The sequence below is a fragment of the Crocodylus siamensis genome, chromosome 11 (assembly GCF_052110815.1).
Source record: "Crocodylus siamensis isolate JL-2025a chromosome 11, ASM5211081v1, whole genome shotgun sequence".
Lineage (NCBI taxonomy): Eukaryota > Metazoa > Chordata > Crocodylia > Crocodylidae > Crocodylus > Crocodylus siamensis.
Window position 1 is genome coordinate 358,892 of NC_143405.1, and position 17,718 is coordinate 376,609.

A 17,718-nucleotide genomic window follows, 5' to 3' on the forward strand; every position below is an offset into this window, starting at 1 on the left:
GCTCTCAATATATAACAGACTGTCTTGAATAACTCATTTCAGAAACTGGGTGATCCATAGCTGCAAACTCTAAGAAACAGACTTGTTTTCATTACTGTGTTTTTCTAAACTGTAGAAGTCATTTTTTATTTTTTTTATTTTTTTTTTATTTTGTGGGGGGGGAGGGAGAGGAAGGGGGGGAGATGGAGGGGCAGGCTGCAAAGAAAGAAGGTTAGCATTCACATATTTTTGGTAGCTTGTACTGCTTCCATTTGTATTTAATGCATCAGGTTTCCAATTTCACTGCACTATCAGGGAGTTGTTTGACCGCCTGTTTTATACACCTGTTTTACACAATAAATCAATGAATTGTTCTAAATCCTAAGGCTTCTTAAGTGGTTAAGTCCTCTTGCTTAGCTGAGCCAGCTACTGCACTCTTTGTGGAATGTTAAAGATAATGCTCACTTTGCTTTTGAATTTAAGTGTTTGCATTTTTAATCCACCCCTGCTTTCTGCATTTTTTAATGAAGAGTAAGACTTCCCCTTTCCTTAGAGTATTTTCTGGAGTTGCAATATTTCAGTGAAACTCATAAAGACAGGTAAAAAGTAGTTCATTTCCCGGGGATCATGGGGCAAGCTATAAAAAATTATTATACAAGTTAAGCAGTTTAACTGTGGGTGACTACCTGACTTATTCAGCATGCTGGAACAATGTAAGTCTTCTTCTGTCAGTGTCCATCTTTCAGAAAATACACACAATGGATCTGTAAATGGTTTTATAGGAAACCGTGCAATTTAAAAGATCTTCCTACAGATCCATTTTGCAATGCTTTCATCTTCTTTTCTTCTTCCTTTTCACTCTTTTCAAGGGATGCAATTGCTTCATCCCTTCCATTATTTTATGCTAGCTTGAATGTTGAGTCTTACACTGAGAACCCGGACTCATGACTTCAGCCTCTTGTACTGCAAGTTGCTCTTTAATAGAGAAACTTCCCCAAGCCAGTAATGCCTAGCCCTCCTTGCATTACTAAATAATTGGGCAAAACCCTCTGACACTTGCACCTTACAAAGCATGCACCTTAGATCAATGGAGTCTGTATGCATTGCCTGAAGCACTTACAAAGCACATACTGAGCAAGGCAGGGCTCTTTCACTTGATTCAATATACATTAAAAACAGTGTTTAAAATTCACTGCTGGAAGCAGAATGAATAAGGCAGGTCTGTGCAAAATCTTTTCTAACTGAATGCATCCTATAAAAGCTACTGACTCATTCAAATTAAAAGTGATGACTGTCAGAACACTCAAGGGCAGGAGCCTTTAGGCTTTCCACATAAGTGCTTCAGCGCTAGAAATTATTTTTCAAGTTTAGGTGCATTTGTTTTTTTGAATCTGCTCTTCACATGAGAATTACCTGGCCTAATTAACCTGAAATCTATTTTCAATTGAGTTTTGTTACCAGCAGCATCAGGAGCCAGGGCAGCAAGCAGGCTAACTACTTACTGCAGCCAGCCAGTCACCTGCATAAGCAGTAGCTCCCTTCATGCCCAACCGGCTACTCAGCAGGACAGATGCATCTGTCTAGCCTTGGGCTTCTGGCTCCCATTTCCTGCCTACAGCCTTCTACCTCCTAACTTCCCGGTTCTCATCTGCTGGCTCCTTGTTCCAGCTGGGATCCCTGTTTTCTGAGTATCAGCTCCTTACTCCCAATTCCTACCCAGACCCCTCCTCCTGGATTGTTAGCTCCTAGTCCTGGTTCACAATCCCCGACTCGCAATGCCGGTCTGGATCCCAGCTGCTAGCTTCTGACACCCTGACTTGCTATTCTCTTGTGTCAAGCCCCAAAATGCCAACATCCTGATTGTTCTCTGAAAAACAGAAGAGAAGAGCAAGTTTCAGCCCCATGAGTAATGTAAGGCAGGTCTGCAGGCTTGATCCCAAAACTTGGGTCGGTCAATGGGTCAGATCCAATGTGGGGTTCATCTATGGGTGTAATCCAAATACCAGCGCAACCCTGCATGCTAGATGCAGCTGTGGCCTGGTTCCATGGGCCAGGTGCAGCCATGGCTTGATCCCACAGGCTGACAGCCCCCAGGGGCCAGATGTGGCTGTGGTGTGACCTGCATGCCAACATGATCCAGCACGTAGGGCCATGTCATCCAGCCTGAGGAGCTCTCCACAGGTCATGGAATTTGATGATCAGGGAGCTGTGGCAATTAATGCTGCCACTGCTCCCCTGCCCAAAGTTTCCAGACCTATGGGGAGCACTGTAGGCGGATGACATGGCCCACAGGCTGAAGGCTGAGCACCACTGTCTTAGAATAATGCAGACAACTGTTGAGGGGGCACTAAAAGTCTGGCTTCTAGATAGGTATCCAAGGACTCTAAACAGAGCCACTAGAGACTAGACCGTACAGCATATGGTTAAGGAAGAAAAGAGGAGGAGCAATGAAAATGCATAATTGGTGAACTTGCAAAAACAGCCACATGCTGCACTCCTGCAAACACTGCATAGGTGAGCAAGCATAGGGCCTGTACAGATTATATCTGTATTTAGAGTTGTATTTTACAGAGAGCCAGAAAGGCTGGGACAAAAGCTTTGTCCCGCTAAACTACGTGCCTCTTGAGATCAGCTGCCCTGAACGTGGCAACAACCGAAGTAGCAGCCAACCAGCCACTATTACTTATTTTCAGTGGAAATTTACTGATAACTGGGAAACTGATAAAAATAAACAAGAGTGAAGTGGATCCTGAACCATCATCAACTGCATGAGTTAAAAAGATTGAAGTCCATGACCCTTTGCGTGTCATCTTTATCTCCCAGGCAGACAGCTGTAACGAGTCTTCTATTGGGTTTGATCCCAAGCCCTGCAAAAGTGTCATAGTTTCTGTGAGAGGATTCTGACCATAAGCAGAAGGAATATAACTTAAAACATTCAAAGCCAGAAAGCCACAAAGAGCTTTAAAACTTTTGTTAGAAGTAAAATGACCTTTATGAAACAATGCTGTCAAGCAGCATCCCTGAAAAACAGAAGATTACAATACAGTAACAAACTCAACCCTGACCAAAATATAAAGAACAGAAGCAAAACTAGGTGATAAGAGAAGAGTATTTAAATAAAAAATGCTAAAATAAATACCTGCGTGCACAAAAGCATCCGGGAATGTCTCCTTGCTAAAAAGGAGGCTTATACCCAATGGAAAGAAGGGGTCATCACCAGGGAGGGCTATCCTGTAGTTCCTCGGTGATGTAGGGGGGTAGTTAGGAAGGCCAAGGCAGAGATGGAACTGGGACTAGCTTCCCAGATTAAGGACAATAAGAAGTCCTTTTTTAAATATGTAGTGGGTAAAAAGAAGGTCCCGGGTAATGTGGGGCCCTTGCAAGATGCCATGGGAAACTTGGTCATCACACCAGACGACAAAGCTAACATGTTTAATGATTTCTTTGCCTCCGTCTTCCTAAGTAGGGACCAGGACAGCCACCTCCTTGCTGGGCCCCCTCGGGCCCCGGGGGAGGCACACCTGGGCCACGGGTTAACGAGGATTTAGTTAGGGAGCTTCTGGAGGGGTTGGACGTATTCAAGTCAGCCGGCCCGGACGATCTCCACCCTAGAGTTCTAAAGGAACTGGCCGAGGTCATTGCAAGTCCCCTGGCACAACTTTATGAGCACTCATGGTGCTCTGGTGAGGTACCGGAGGACTGGAAGAAGGCCAACGTGGTCCCCATCTTCAAAAAAGGCAGGAAGGAGGACCCGGGAAACTATAGGCCGGTTAGTCTCACCTCGATCCTAGGCAAGCTGTTCGAGAAAATTATGCTGGCACACATCCAGGAGGGGCCAGCAGGGGACTGCATGCTTAGGGGCAACCAACACGGGTTCATCAGTGGCAGGTCCTGTCAGACCAACCTGGTGGCCTTCTACGATCAGATCACCAGATCATTAGATGCAAGGGCAGCAGTGGACATCGTCTTCCTGGATTTCCGGAAGGCTTTCGACACTGTCTCTCACCCTGTTCTCATTAAGAAACTGGGGGGCTGTGGTGTAGACACCCACACAGTCAAATGGGTCGCCAACTGGCTGGAGAGCCGCACCCAGAGGGTGGTGGTGGACGGGTCCTTCTCAACCTGGAAGGACGTGGGCAGTGGGGTCCCCCAGGGCTCTGTCCTTGGGCCCGCACTGTTCAACATCTTCATCAGCGATTTGGATGAGGGGGTAAAAAGCACCTGTTCAAACTTGCTGATGACACTAAGATGTGGGGGCACGTGGGCACATTGGAAGGATGCAACAGGCTACAATCAGACCTAGACAGGTTACAAGGGTGGGCAGACGAGAATAGGATGGGCTTCAACACAGACAAGTGCAAGGTGATGCACCTGGGGAGGAACAACCGGCACCATACCTACAGGGTGGGGAACTCCCCTCTTCTCAGCACGGAGGCGGAAAGGGATCTGGGGGTCATCACTGACTCCAAGATGAACATGGGCCAGCAGTGTGGGGACGTGGTCAGGAAGGCCAACCGCACCTTGTCGTGCATCCACAGATGCATCTCGAGCAGGTCCGGGGAGGTGATCCTCCCCCTCTATGCGGCACTGGTCAGGCCCCAGCTGGAGGACTGCGTCCAGTTCTGGGCGCCACACTTCAAGAGGGATGTCGACGGCATGGAGAGGGTCCAGAGGAGGCCACTTGCACGGTCGGGGGCAGCAGGGCAGGCCCTATGAGGAGAGGCTGCGGGACCTGAACCTGTTCAGCCTCCAAAAGAGAAGGCTGAGGGGGGATCTTGTGGCCTGTTATAAACTAGTCAGGGGGGACCAGCAGGCACTGGGGGAGTCCCTGTTCCCCCGAGCACTGCCAGGAGTGACCAGGAATAACGGTCACAAGCTGGCAGAGGGTAGGTTTAGGCTAGATATCAGGAGGCACGACTTTACCGTCAGGGCGGCTAGGATCTGGAACCAACTTCCAAGAGAAGTGGTGCAGGCTCCTACCCTGGGGGTGTTTAAGAGGAGGTTGGATGAACATCTGGCTGGGGTCGTTTGACCCCAGTACTCTTTCCTGCCATGGCTGGGGGTCAGACTAGATGATCTGCTCAGGTCCCTTCCGACCCTATGAAACTATGAAATATAGATTAAAAAAATGCCTGGCTAGGCTGCAGTACTGCCGAGAAGGACCCAGGGATTACAGTGTATGGCAGACTGAATAAAAGCCAACAGCGCGCTCTTGATACAAAAAAGCCAACAAACCCATCCCAGGTTGTGTCAACAGCAGTGGCACTTGCCATCCAGGGCAGTGATTCTTCCACTTCATTCAGCACTGGGAAGGCCCCAACCTGGAGCACCATGTCCAGTTTTGGGCCCAGACTTCAAGAAGTATGTGGACTGCTTGGAAAGAGCCCAGCACAGAACAACAGAAGCGATTAGGGGCTGAGGAAGCAAGACTTATCAGGAAAGTCTGAAAGAACGAGGGTTATTTAGTTTGGAGAAGCAAAGACCAAGTGGGGATTTGATAACAGCGTTCAAATACGTGAAGAGTGATTACAAAAAGGATGCAGATGGGCTTTTTTTCTGTGGTTGTAGGGGACAGGACTAGGAACAGCAGCCTCAAGCTGCAGCTGTGGAAATCGAGGGTGGAGATCAGGAGGAACTTTCTGACTAGGGTGGTCGAGGCCGGAAGAGGCTACCTAGAGTAACTGTAGTCTCCGTCCTTGAAAGTTCTCAAGAGCAGGGTGTGCAGACACTGGGCTGGGAAGGTCTAATCAGGGATGATCCTGCTTTGAACAAGGGGCTGGACTAGATAGCCTTGTGAGGCCCCTTCCAGCCCTACTTTCCTGGAATAATTTGCAGGCAGCAATACAAATGGTGAGGAAAAGTAAAAGGGAATGAGGTTTACCACCAGACTGTGGTTTCCTTGCAAACGCAGGAAGCAATTGCTGTCATTGGCATATAAGCATCCTAATTTACAGGGCATCTAAGAGGAAGAAAAACTACTAGCAGGACATTGCCAAATTTGTATTGGCCAGATACAATTCAGGATGTGGTTAATTACTGCTGTACTTGTGAGCAATGCCAAAGAATAGGAAAGAGGTATGAGATAAAAAGCAGGCTTAGTTCTTCTGCTTGATATATGATACATTTAATAGGGCACCCTAGGACCACCTTTTTAAGAGGAAAAGCAATTACCATAGTGGTAATATTTCATGCTTCTGGAAGCAGAATGTGTTTGAGCAGTAGAACAAACTTCACCACTGCACATTTTACTGTAACAACAAGAGACAAATTCACTTCTGAACTCTAATCACCTGAACTCTGGCCATGGAGAAGATCAACTCAGTCACTGGCTTTAAAGGGGTTAAAATCATACAACAGAGGGGTGGGAAAAATGTGTTCCAAATTATTAGTCAACCTGTGGGAGGTGCGCACGGCAAGGTAGTACAGATTCTCAATGTGTCAAGTTAATGGGAATGAGCGAGCGGAAAGAAAAAAATGCAGTGTCAGTGATTAAAGGCAAGTGCATAATTACAGACAACCATCCTGAGACTGGGACAACCGCAACCCAAGTGTCAGTGTAGGCAGAAATTGCAGAAGTTAAATGTCTAAGTGAATAAAATAAGGCTGCTGGCCATTCCTGACCAGGACTCCCAGGGGACAGGAACTACAGTAGCAATAGGACTATTCCCTCAATTTACCTCCTTGCACAACTTGTAGTAAGTCATGACAGGAGAAGTCCACGGGGACTGCATCACAAATTTAGTTTCCTCCTGCTAATTCAGGTTGTTTTGCTTTAAGCAGCAAAACTCTCCTTCTTCTGGGCCCCATGTACCCACGAAACCCATTACAAAGGTTGCCTGACACTTCCCATTATCAGATCCTGTTTTCTATTGCACAGCACTTTGCCTGACTAACTCAATGAGTTGATTTTTTTTTCACAGTTGGGTGTCTGGTTTGGGCTGAATCTCTGTGGAAAATTTCAGTCGAATGAAAATTTCCAAGAATTAAATAAGAAAAAAATATGTTATTTTGCCCATATGAAAAATTATGGAAGCTACTCCTTTTATTTGAGCTGGACCTCCCTGCTTTAGAGCACAGACTGAAATCTGGCAAGGGAGATGGCTTTTGCATCAGTGGTGCAACTCCTGGGAATCTCCACCCAAATGCTGTAAATATTCAGGAGTCACCTGTCAGAGCATGACAGTTATGGCCCTGTCCTCACGGAGCACATTCAGGCTCCTCACAGCTCCTAGCACTGAACAGAGTATCCAGGAGCCACTCTGAGAGAGATGCTGAGCCTGCTCCAGCCAAGGGTTACAGGTGCTCAGAGGAACTACCGTGGCTGCTGCAATCCTGGCTTCAATATTGAGAGCAAAGACTCAGTCTTTTCTGTATTTCTTCCCTTTTTCAATGACTTCCACTGCCCTGGCAGCACAGAAGAGGCTGTTTGATCTGAATGCAGAGGACAAAGTGGACCCAAGGAGGGAAAGAAGTAGACTAAAACAAAGAAGCCTGGGTCAGATGGGACTGGGTAGCAGGGGAGAAAACCCACTTGGAGTTGGAGGGGAGGATGAGACTGGTTCAAAAACATAAGGACTAAACAAAACTATTTCAAAGGATGTGCTCCTAGGAGAAACAAACAAAAACAAGCAAGAAACCCCACAACTCTCCTTTCCCCCTTGCCTTCAGTACGTCAAAAATTGGCCAAATCAAATACAAAACATCTCAGAAAGCAAACCTCCAGGCAACAGAGGAGTGTGGGCAGTTCGCTATTGGAAACTTGGGATTCCTCTCTATAGCAGCCAAATCCAAGACACAGTACAGAGAAACAAGCTGGCAACTGCCTCACTGCTGTCTCTAATACAACACATGAGGCTGGAAACTGAAGCCATTCTGTCTAAGGATGAAAGAGCCACAACACAACTAACTAGACATGCCAGGTCAGGCTAGCCAGAAGCACCAGGTGACAGCAGCCATTTAATTACAACAACAAGAACTATAAAAATCTGAGTGATTCTCAGATGCCTGGGGCTCCTTATGTCACAACTGTGAAAACGGGGGAAAAAAATGATCCCCAGGGACTATCTCCAATGTAAGGGTATGGAGCTCTTACAAAAGCCCTATTCTATTGCACAGCCAATTCCTGGGGTAGGGAGCTGCATGACAGTGTTCTGGCTATGTGCACCTGGGATACTGCTGGTCCTGAAATGCTCCTTGCCAGCCTGAGAATGCAGGTAGTGCAGGTGTCCCTGCACTCATCCTGCTACTGCCTGCTGTATATCATCTCCAAAAGCCTCTCTTGTTGGTTATATAGGTGGATAAAAGTGCTGCTCAGAAACTGACATCTACTGTAATAAAGAGCATCTTCTCTGTGCATTAACTAATTATTTATTGATCACATAAGTTATTACATACAAATTAAAAGGTTAAGCAAAATAAGCAATGACTCATTTCAATTAAGGCACTTATTCACTGGACTCCAGATGTGAAGAAGATACTCTACTTTATTGTGTAGAGAAGCATAAATCTACTCAGTTTAAGTCACAAGAATGGAATGTATCTGATGATCAAAATTCAAATCAGATGAGCCTCTGAAGCAACGTAGAGTCTACCAGCCGTTATCAAACTAGTCTGACTATCCCATGCACTGTTTTGTCTGATTCATTTTTAGCCTTTACCAGTAGAAAATAAAGACATTCAGTAGCTTTTAAAGGAATGCCACAAGGAAAGCATGGGGTCACATTTGGGTACTCAGGTCCTGCAAGGGAACCCCCGCCCCCCAACAAAAATGACATTTCTTAGGCCACAGTTCTGCAAATACTTACACAATGTGGTTAACATTAAGCACATGCACAATCCCACTGGGGCCTTCGACTGCAACAGTTTAGTTTTAAATACAAAGAAACTGGGAGAGAGAAGAATGGATTTGTGAGAATTGTGTTTCTGCACACATGCAGAGCAGACAACAGGGAATCAGTGGGCACTCCTGGCTAAGCATCCAGAATGAGGGTGCGGTAATTAATAAGCACACTCATGTACATCCTTAGAGTCATAGAGAAGCGGGGCTGGAAGGGACCTCCAGAGGTCACATCTAGTCCAACCCCTGCCTGCGGTAGAGTCAGCCCTGTCCAAGCCATCCCAGACAAGCATAATCTAAACTTTACATAAGGCTACTCTCAAGCCTGGCACAACATACACCTAACACCAAAACTTGTCACAGGTAAAGCAGAGGGACCACGGCAGCCAATGTCCCGCTTCTATACAATGTCATCAATATATGCTCAAGGAGGTCCCAGGTAGAGGACCATGTCCCCTGCTACAGAGAAAGGCAAACCTGACTCCCACCCCCACCAATCTGACCATGGGATAAAATTCCTTCCTGACCCCAAATATGGTGTTGGTCTGACCCCGAGCAGAGGGGCAAGACCCTCTAGCCAGGAACCTATGGCTTTTGTCCCACGAGGAACATTGGCACAGCTTTACTATTCAGTCTGAGAACTGAGCCCAATAAGAGCGTGGGAGGATACAGACACTTATCACAGAAATCTGGAGAGCTCCAGCAGCCATGGAGGAGGAACAGCAACATGAGACTAGAACTGCTGCTGCTGGGCTCAGCCCAAAAACCTGCAACATTCTGGCTGCAGGCAAGATGCAGCTACAGCATCTACAATGCAGAAGAGCCCTCCCCTCAGTCAGAACAGTGCATATGGGTCGACAATCAGGTATTTTATTAAAAGACTTAAGAAAAGAATATAGAAATTGCTGGAATGGAGTAAAAGGATGGAATCCAGAATCCTGTCTTTGAAGAGATGACAATGTCAGAGAAAGATATAAATCTCCCATACTGAGCTTAATTTTGCAGTTTCCTATAGCAGGGGAAAAGTTCTTCTCACCTTTATCTGACTGTGGCCTTATGCCACAATACAGGACTAAAACCCCCTACCACATTACCTTAGCTACTTTATGTGCAGGTGCTATTTCAGCCTCAGTACCTGCTTGGCATGGATGGGTGCTCACGCTTACAAAGAGCCCTGCTGAAGCCTCCTTACAGGCACAAGTTTTGCACAAGTGAACCCAAGTTGCAGGTTCAGGACAGAAGTCTAATGTGAACATCTAGTGCTCCTTCTTAAACTATCTGCCTCAATAATAGCAGCCTGGAGTCCAAGAGAATATTTATTTTTAAATGTAATGAAGTAACACGAGATTAAGTACTAGTGAAAGTATAAACAAGGACATCTGAGGAGCCTTCTCTATTATGGGCTGTTCTCTATAAATATCCATCCGATTTGTCCCTTACTCTCTTGTTTTCTACTCCCTTACTCTAAACATTAGTTTGCGCTGCTAGTGAAAATTCATTATTTCAATGAAAAACCCCAAAAGGTTTTCAGCAGCAAACAATCATCAACCACTTTCACAGTCCATTTGCTCCCCACTCACTGTGTTGAACTAGAGGCATTACTGAAAACCTTGCTGAACACACTCTATTAAACAGATGACAATACTAGCTAAATATAATGCAAGACCTGAATACCAATAATATGCGAGTAACCTACCTCATTTCATAAACCCAGTTGAAATGTTCATGCTTGGACAGTGGTGACAAACTCCCTTATTCATCCTCCAGAATGCAAGCTAGTGGCATGAGAAATTACATATTCCCCAAGCTGGGTGGAGTAGTAGACACACTGGAGGGTGGGGCTACGATTCAGCAAAACCTCAACAACTTGGAGGATTGGACCAATCCCATGCACTGGTGAATGGAACAATCCCATGCACTGGTGCAGGCTGTGGGCTGACTGGCTGGGCAGCAGCTCTGCAGAACCGGATCTGGGGGTGACAGGGGACAAGAAGCTGGATAGAAGCCAACAGCATGCCCTTGTTGCCAAAAAGGCTAAAGGCATCCTGGGCTTCATGAGTAGAAGCACTGCCAGCAGATCAAGGGAAGTGATTGTTCCCCTCTACTTAGCACTGCTGAGGCCACTGTTCTCAGTGGTGGCAGATGACAGAACAAGGAGCACTACTGGTTTCCAATTCAGCAAGGGAAGTTTCATTTTTCCTAATATTTAACCACTCTCACCAGGAAGGTAGTAAAGCACTGGAACAGGCTACCAAAGGCGGCACGGATTCTCCATCCTAAGTGGTTTTTTCAAACCAAGCTAGACAAAGCCATAGCTGAGACGATATAGTGGGATGGTCCTGCTTTGAGCAGGGGGTTAGATTAGATGACCTCCTGAGCTCCCATCCAACCCTCATTTTCTATTATTCCATCTTGTGACTGGTGGTCAAAACAGACACTAGGAGCAGAACTTCAGTGATACACAGGAACTTCCCATAAAACAAAGCAGAATGAATGTCTCTAATATTTCTTTATTTTTTCATATTAGAAGTGTCACATGGTGCAGCTATTAGGAGGCATCAGCCTCTCATACCATGATCTTTAATTAATAAATCAGTTTAGCAGTTTCTTTAGGAATCTGCATGACATAAGATTTTGTCTAGTTTTTAGCAGGCCATCTCACTCTCCTTCCCCCATGACGTTTTTAGCACAAGGACAGTTAAGATGATTTAGTAGCATCTTGACACCTATTAATCAAACTGCAAAATCATCTTGCAATTTGTAGAAAATCTGTGTGGAAACTAAGCATCATTTATCCAAGGCAAGTTAAAAAAATCCCCCCCAACACAGAGGTTAATTTTAAGCTTTGAGCATTATATATTATCAAAAGGGATTTAAAAAAAACACATTCTTTTATCTCCTTAGCCCAGGATGGTTTTTTTTGCCTATTCTTTAAGTAGGTGATCTCTTCTGGAGTACTTCCACAGCTAATGCACAAAATGACAAGAGGAAGAAGCAGATAAAGATACTGATTCTCTTCCCTCTTGAGCCTACTGTTTCAATAAGGTCATGCTCCCATTTCTTTTATGCCCAGAAAATTGTGTCCGGTTCCAAAACGTGAAGAAAAGAAAAACGCATCCCTTTTGGAGCTGTGAGCAATTTCAAATATGCTATTTCCAACAGACTGTTGGATTCAAGGAGTCTATTCAGGGACTACTTAAACATATGATCTTTGGTGCTAAGTGATTTCAATGCATTGGTTATGCATCTGCATACTTACAGCTTTAATTATCCACCTGCTAAGTGTCTCTAATAAGCTTCCAGGGGAAAAAATGCTGTTTATATAATAAGTCCCATTTTCTAAGTAAAGCAGCTGAATTTTTATAACAGGCCATTGCCTGGTCTTACTAGATGTTTAGTGCGTTCTTTACCCTTCTGAACACCGACCACATCAAACAGTCAGTTTAAAATGATTTGACACATGTGCACACTAATACAGACAGCATTTTTGCAAATACTTATACAAACTGTAAGTAGTTTTGCAACCGAGTAAAGGGTCTCTGAAAAGATGGCAGAAATATGGACACATACCACAGCTGGTTATATCCATGTCTTGGTGCAAGTTCTGTGTGTATACATGAGATAAATGGCACTGGGTGGGAAGTAGATTTTTAAAGCTTTTCAGACCCAGAAATTATTTGGCTGTCATGTATATTTCTTCTACATACACCAAAAGGCAGAACTGGAAGTAAAAGTCTCCTTACTTAAAGCAGGTCTAATGCTTAGGGCTATTAACTTGGACATAGTTGTTTGGAGCAAGTTTTCAAAACTTTTGTTGTCAAAATTTGGTTTGACATGCAGAAAAAACTATCAACACTGCTTGCCTGAAAAACAGCTTAACAGGATTAGTGTTTGTACTGCAGTAATATGTAGCTGGCTTAACCAAAAATAAGGGTCATACTATTTTAGGTACTGTTCAAGCACACAGCAGAGAGTCCTTGACTCAAAGAGCTTATAATCTGTCATTACAACTAGTGAATACGACTAACAAATTAGGTAAAGAAAGTAAAGCAAATAGGTTAACATCATAATTAAATTAAAATATGCAATTCAGAAATTATAGAATAATATACATTTCTCATTCAGGAAACAGATGGTTTTAGATTTGCAGCTATTTAGACTCTAACTTCATAATAAACACTAAAATTACTTCTGAATCTATGATGAACATGGCAAAGCCTTGAAGGCAAATCATTTCCCTTTAGCCTGGAAGTGCAAAAAAGGCTCAGATTGTTTGAATCGTGCAAGAGAAAGGAGAAGATCTGAAAATAACGGGAGGTTAACTTACAGCCCAGGTTTTTGTCAGCCTGAAAATAGGTGCACTTTGTAACGCAGATACCACAGACATGAGGGAGTGAAGGTTGTTCAGTTCTAGAAGTTTCTGAGGGGGGAAAAAAGAGACAATGAAGTGGGATGTTATTCTTTTACGCCGAGATGAAAAATTAATTCATGCTCTCACAGCGATCTACAGGCATCGTGTTAAATAGACTGCAATTACAGATGTCATTTTTAAAAATGAAAGCAAACCTCACTCAGGGGGTCAGTAATTTGTGAAAATCTTTTAGAAATGGGGTAAAATGTTGATATTTGAAAGTTTTCCATATTTACCCCTTAGTCATTGCAAACTGCATTATGGTCAAATTACAGTTTGGGTGTACAGTTTTGTAAGGTTGTCACCCTATCAGGAGTAAAAGAAAGATTAATTTTTCAATATAATTCCAGCATTTCCCTTGAAAACAAGTTCCAATAATGTGGTAACATAGTTTTAGAAAGAATATGTTTAATTGGGACACAAGTATCAACTTGTATCTCCAGTGGTTACAAATGATACTAAATGACCAAGCTAAAAGTAATAGGATGACTTTTTTTTTTTTTTAAATGTCATTATTACTTCTAAAAAAATATTGTAAGAGGCAATAACTCCTCCCTTCCTGATATTTTAAAATTCAGCCTGTGTTTGCAGTCATTCCTCAAGGACAACAAGAAGTCTTTTTTTTTTTAAATACATAGGGGGGAAAAAAGAAGGTACCAGGTAACGTGGGGCCCCTGCAGGACACACTAGGAAATTTGGTCATCACACTAGACAACAAAGCCAACATATTTAACGATTTCTTTGCCTCCATTTTCCTCAGCAGGGACCGGATCAGCCCCCAACTCCCGTCAGACTCCAAGGGAGGCGCACCTAGGTCAAGGGTTAGTGAGGAACTAGTCAGGGAGCGTCTGGAGGGACTGGACGTATTCAAATCAGTGGGTCCGGACGATCTCCACCCCCGAGTGTTGAGGGAATTAGCTGAGGTCACTGCGGGACCCCTGGCACGGCTGTACGAGCACTCGTGGTGCTCTGGTGTGGTGCCAGGACTGGAAGAGGGACAACGTGGTTCCCATCATCAAAAACAGGAGAAAGGAGGACCTGGGAAACTATAGGCCAGTCAGTCTTACCTCAATCCTGGGCAAGCTTTTTGAGAGAATCATTCTGGCGCATCTCGCGAGGGGCCAGCAGGGGAGATTATGCTTAGGGGCAACCAACACGGGTTCATTAGCAGCAGGTCCTGTCAGACCAACCTGGTGGCCTCTATGACCAGGTCACCAAATCCTTAGACGCAGGGGTAGCAGTGGACGTAGCCTTTCTGGACTTTAGGAAGGCCTTCAACACTGTCTCTAGCCCTCATTAAGAAACTGGGGGCTATGGTGTCAACACCCACACAGTCAAATGGGTCGCCAACTGGCTGGAGGGCCGCACCCAGAGAGTGGTGGTGGATGGGTCATTTTCAACCTGGAGGGATGTGGGCAGTGGGGTCCCCCAGGGCTTTGTCCTCGGGCCCGCGCTGTTCAACATCTTCATCAGCGACTCCGATGAGGGGGTAAAAAGCACCTGCTCACATTTGCTGATGACACTAAAATGTGGGGGGATGTGGGCATGCTAGAAGGGAGGAATAGGCTGCAATCGGACCTAGACAGGTTACAGGGGTGGGCGGATGAGAATAGGATGGGTTTCAACACTGACAAGTGCACGGTGCTGCACCTGCGGAGGAAGAGCCAGCACCATACCTACAGGCTGGGGAACTCCCTTCTCATCAGGGCGGAGACAGAAAAGGATCTTGGAGTCGTCACTGATGCCAAGGTGAACATGGGCCGGCAGTGTGGGGACGCGGTCAGGAAGGCCGACCGCACCTTGTCGTGCATCCACAGATGCATCTCGAGCAGGTCCAGGGGGGTGATCCTCCCCATCTAAGCGGCACTGGTCAGGCCGCAGCTGGAGTACTGTGACCAGTTCTGGGCGCCGCACTTCAAGAGGGGTGTGGACAACATGGAGAGAGTCCAGAGGACGCCATTTGCATGATCAGGGGGCAGCAGGGCAGGCCCTACAAGGAGAGGTGATGGGACCTAAACCTGTTCAGCCTCCACAAGAAAAGGCTGAGGGGGATCTAGTGGCATGTTACAAACTAGTCAGAGGGAACCAGCAGGCATTGGGGGAGTCCCTGTTCCCCCGAGCACTGCCAGGAGTAACCAGGAATAATGGTCACAAGCTGGCAGACAGGAGATTCAGGCTAGATATCAGGAGGTACGACTTCACTGTCAGGGCGGCTAGGGTCTGGAACCAACTTCCAGGACAAGTGGTGCTGGCTCCTATCCTGGGGTCTTTAAGAGGAGGTCAGATGAACACTTTGCTGGGGTCATTTGACCCCAGTACTTTTTCCTGCCATGGCAGGGGGTTGGACTCGATGATCTGCTCAGGTCCCTTCCAACCCTACAAACTATGAAACATATTACTTGCTTTAAGTCATCTTTCAGATGAGAACACATGGAAACAAACCCCTCTTAAATAAACAAGTTTCCCGCAACAAGGTACCAGAAACAAAGAAAAAGGAGAAATATGTTGACAACATAACTGTAAAAAGACTTTAAATGCAGCCATGTATTCCTCCTTACTTCCAGCATTACTTATGAACTGCAGAGCTTTAAAAGCATGAGAAACCTAGGTAGCGCACATTTGTTTCTACAGGACAGATCTCCAACAGCTCCTTTACACAGAGCTCTTAACACATGCAAACAGAGAACACTGGCATGATGTTAAAGCGTGTAGGTGATCACAAGCTTAAAAGTTAATACTCTGCTCTTGCACTATGGAAAGCCAACATTTTGCTTCTGCTCCCTCAATCCCAGAACCAGGAAATATAGTGACCATGATGGGGGGATTCTTGGACGCTCTAATAAGCAGAGTGTGTAGACAGCTCTTTGGGAAGTTACCATGTTTTTGTAGAGGACTTTTTAAGAGAGACTGGCCAATTAGTTGCCTAGATTTGGTCAATGCACCAGTTAAAACATGATTTGCATTCTGCGGTCTCAAGAACAAAAAAGCGTACTCGGTGGCCAGGATGATCCAGAGAGTTATGTAAAAAAACCCAAACAAAACCAAAAAAACCCAAACCTCTCCAAGCCCTTCTAAAGGTAGGCTGGCTCTACCCAGCTGTAGGGAAATATACACCTGGGGGGGGAAATCTACACAGAACAAAATCTACACGTACCATGTATGCGCAGCCAGTTCTCTTGCTTATAAGCACAAAACATTTAAAGGCCAGCAAGCACTGTCTGCACCACAGAATAGCTCCTTCAATTACTTTTCACTAGTATTTTATTTCATACTCAGGGTATAGAATGCATGTGGTACGTAAGTTTTGGAGATATAAAAACAGCATTAAAATGCCTTAGGTTTTACTCCACTTTCAATCCTCTATTCACCCCTAGTCTTGCATGTAAAAAATCTGTATTAAGGATCTGGCTTTTTCAACAAAGCTCCATCTTCTTTCTACCTCTTTTGACATGCCTCAACTTAATCTATCTTCATCCCACAGATGTGCTGACAAACAGTAAAATCAGGCCCATACGGCAGATCCTGAAATATTTATTGTGATATACAGTGACATCTGTGGGAACTGTGCATGCATCTCTTTCACATGGGTTTGGGATGCCACAGTGCACTCCACGGAATGACAGATGTTCCTGAGTCTCACATTTTACCTTATAAATTATAAGAGGTTCCAATACCTTCCAGCAGGAAAAACAATATTAAAAAAAACTGTATATACAGTAGGATTTGTAAGAAAAAAGTATTAAATCACACCAACATAACTGCTCAAAGTCTGCTACAAGTAGGAATGAGAAATCCACAATAACTCAGCAAACAGCTGTCAGATAGCACTGGACATCAGGCAGCTGTGCTTACAAAAAGAGAATGAGAACGAGGCTGTGCATGACTTTGCAAAATGTTATGGGGGTTATATTTGCTTTTGTTTTAAGAAAAATACATTAGAGCTATTTTAAAATAAACTACACAACACACCTACTATTACATAGGCGCAGAGTACTAGGACTACTCTTGAAAATACAATGTATAATGTGCGTCTTGGGGAAACACAACTGGACAACCAGAGTGCTAATATTCTAAAAGGCAATGAATAATACAATTGAGCATGCTGTGCAGTGTTATATAATATGCTATTCAGTGAAAACATGAAGCTATGCTGGTTTTATATAATAAGCCTTTCAGTGGAAACATAATGACATAATCTTTAGTCAGCTCCTTTTACAATGCAACATGCATTTCAGTGCTTGGACAGTAAAATGATTTATCCGGTGTATCCATTGGTGCCAACAGCCAGAGGAGTTTGGGGCAAGTCAGTGAGTTTCCACAGATATAAAAAGCACCATTAATGGCAACAACCCTTAACTATAATATTAGATGCTTTTGCAAGTTTGCAAGTCATTTTTCACTATGCCAGCATACATCATTCCAAATCCAGTGTGTCACTCCGAGTTGAAATTGTGGGCCGATCACAAACTTTCTCTATTACAAATTTCTTGCT

At 44.7% G+C, this 17,718-nt stretch overlaps 1 protein-coding gene across 3 annotated transcripts in view; it reads right to left on the reverse strand.

The window, feature by feature from the left end:
* Positions 1–17,718, reverse strand: part of RALGPS1 (Ral GEF with PH domain and SH3 binding motif 1) — a 228,681-nt gene that overhangs the window by 155,094 nt on the left and 55,869 nt on the right. For all 3 annotated transcript variants that reach the window (XM_090022095.1, XM_090022096.1, XM_090022097.1), the window contains one exon: positions 13,143–13,235. In XM_090022095.1, coding sequence (XP_089878221.1) covers positions 13,143–13,235 — 93 coding nt within the window. The remainder of the gene's footprint in view (positions 1–13,142; positions 13,236–17,718) is intronic.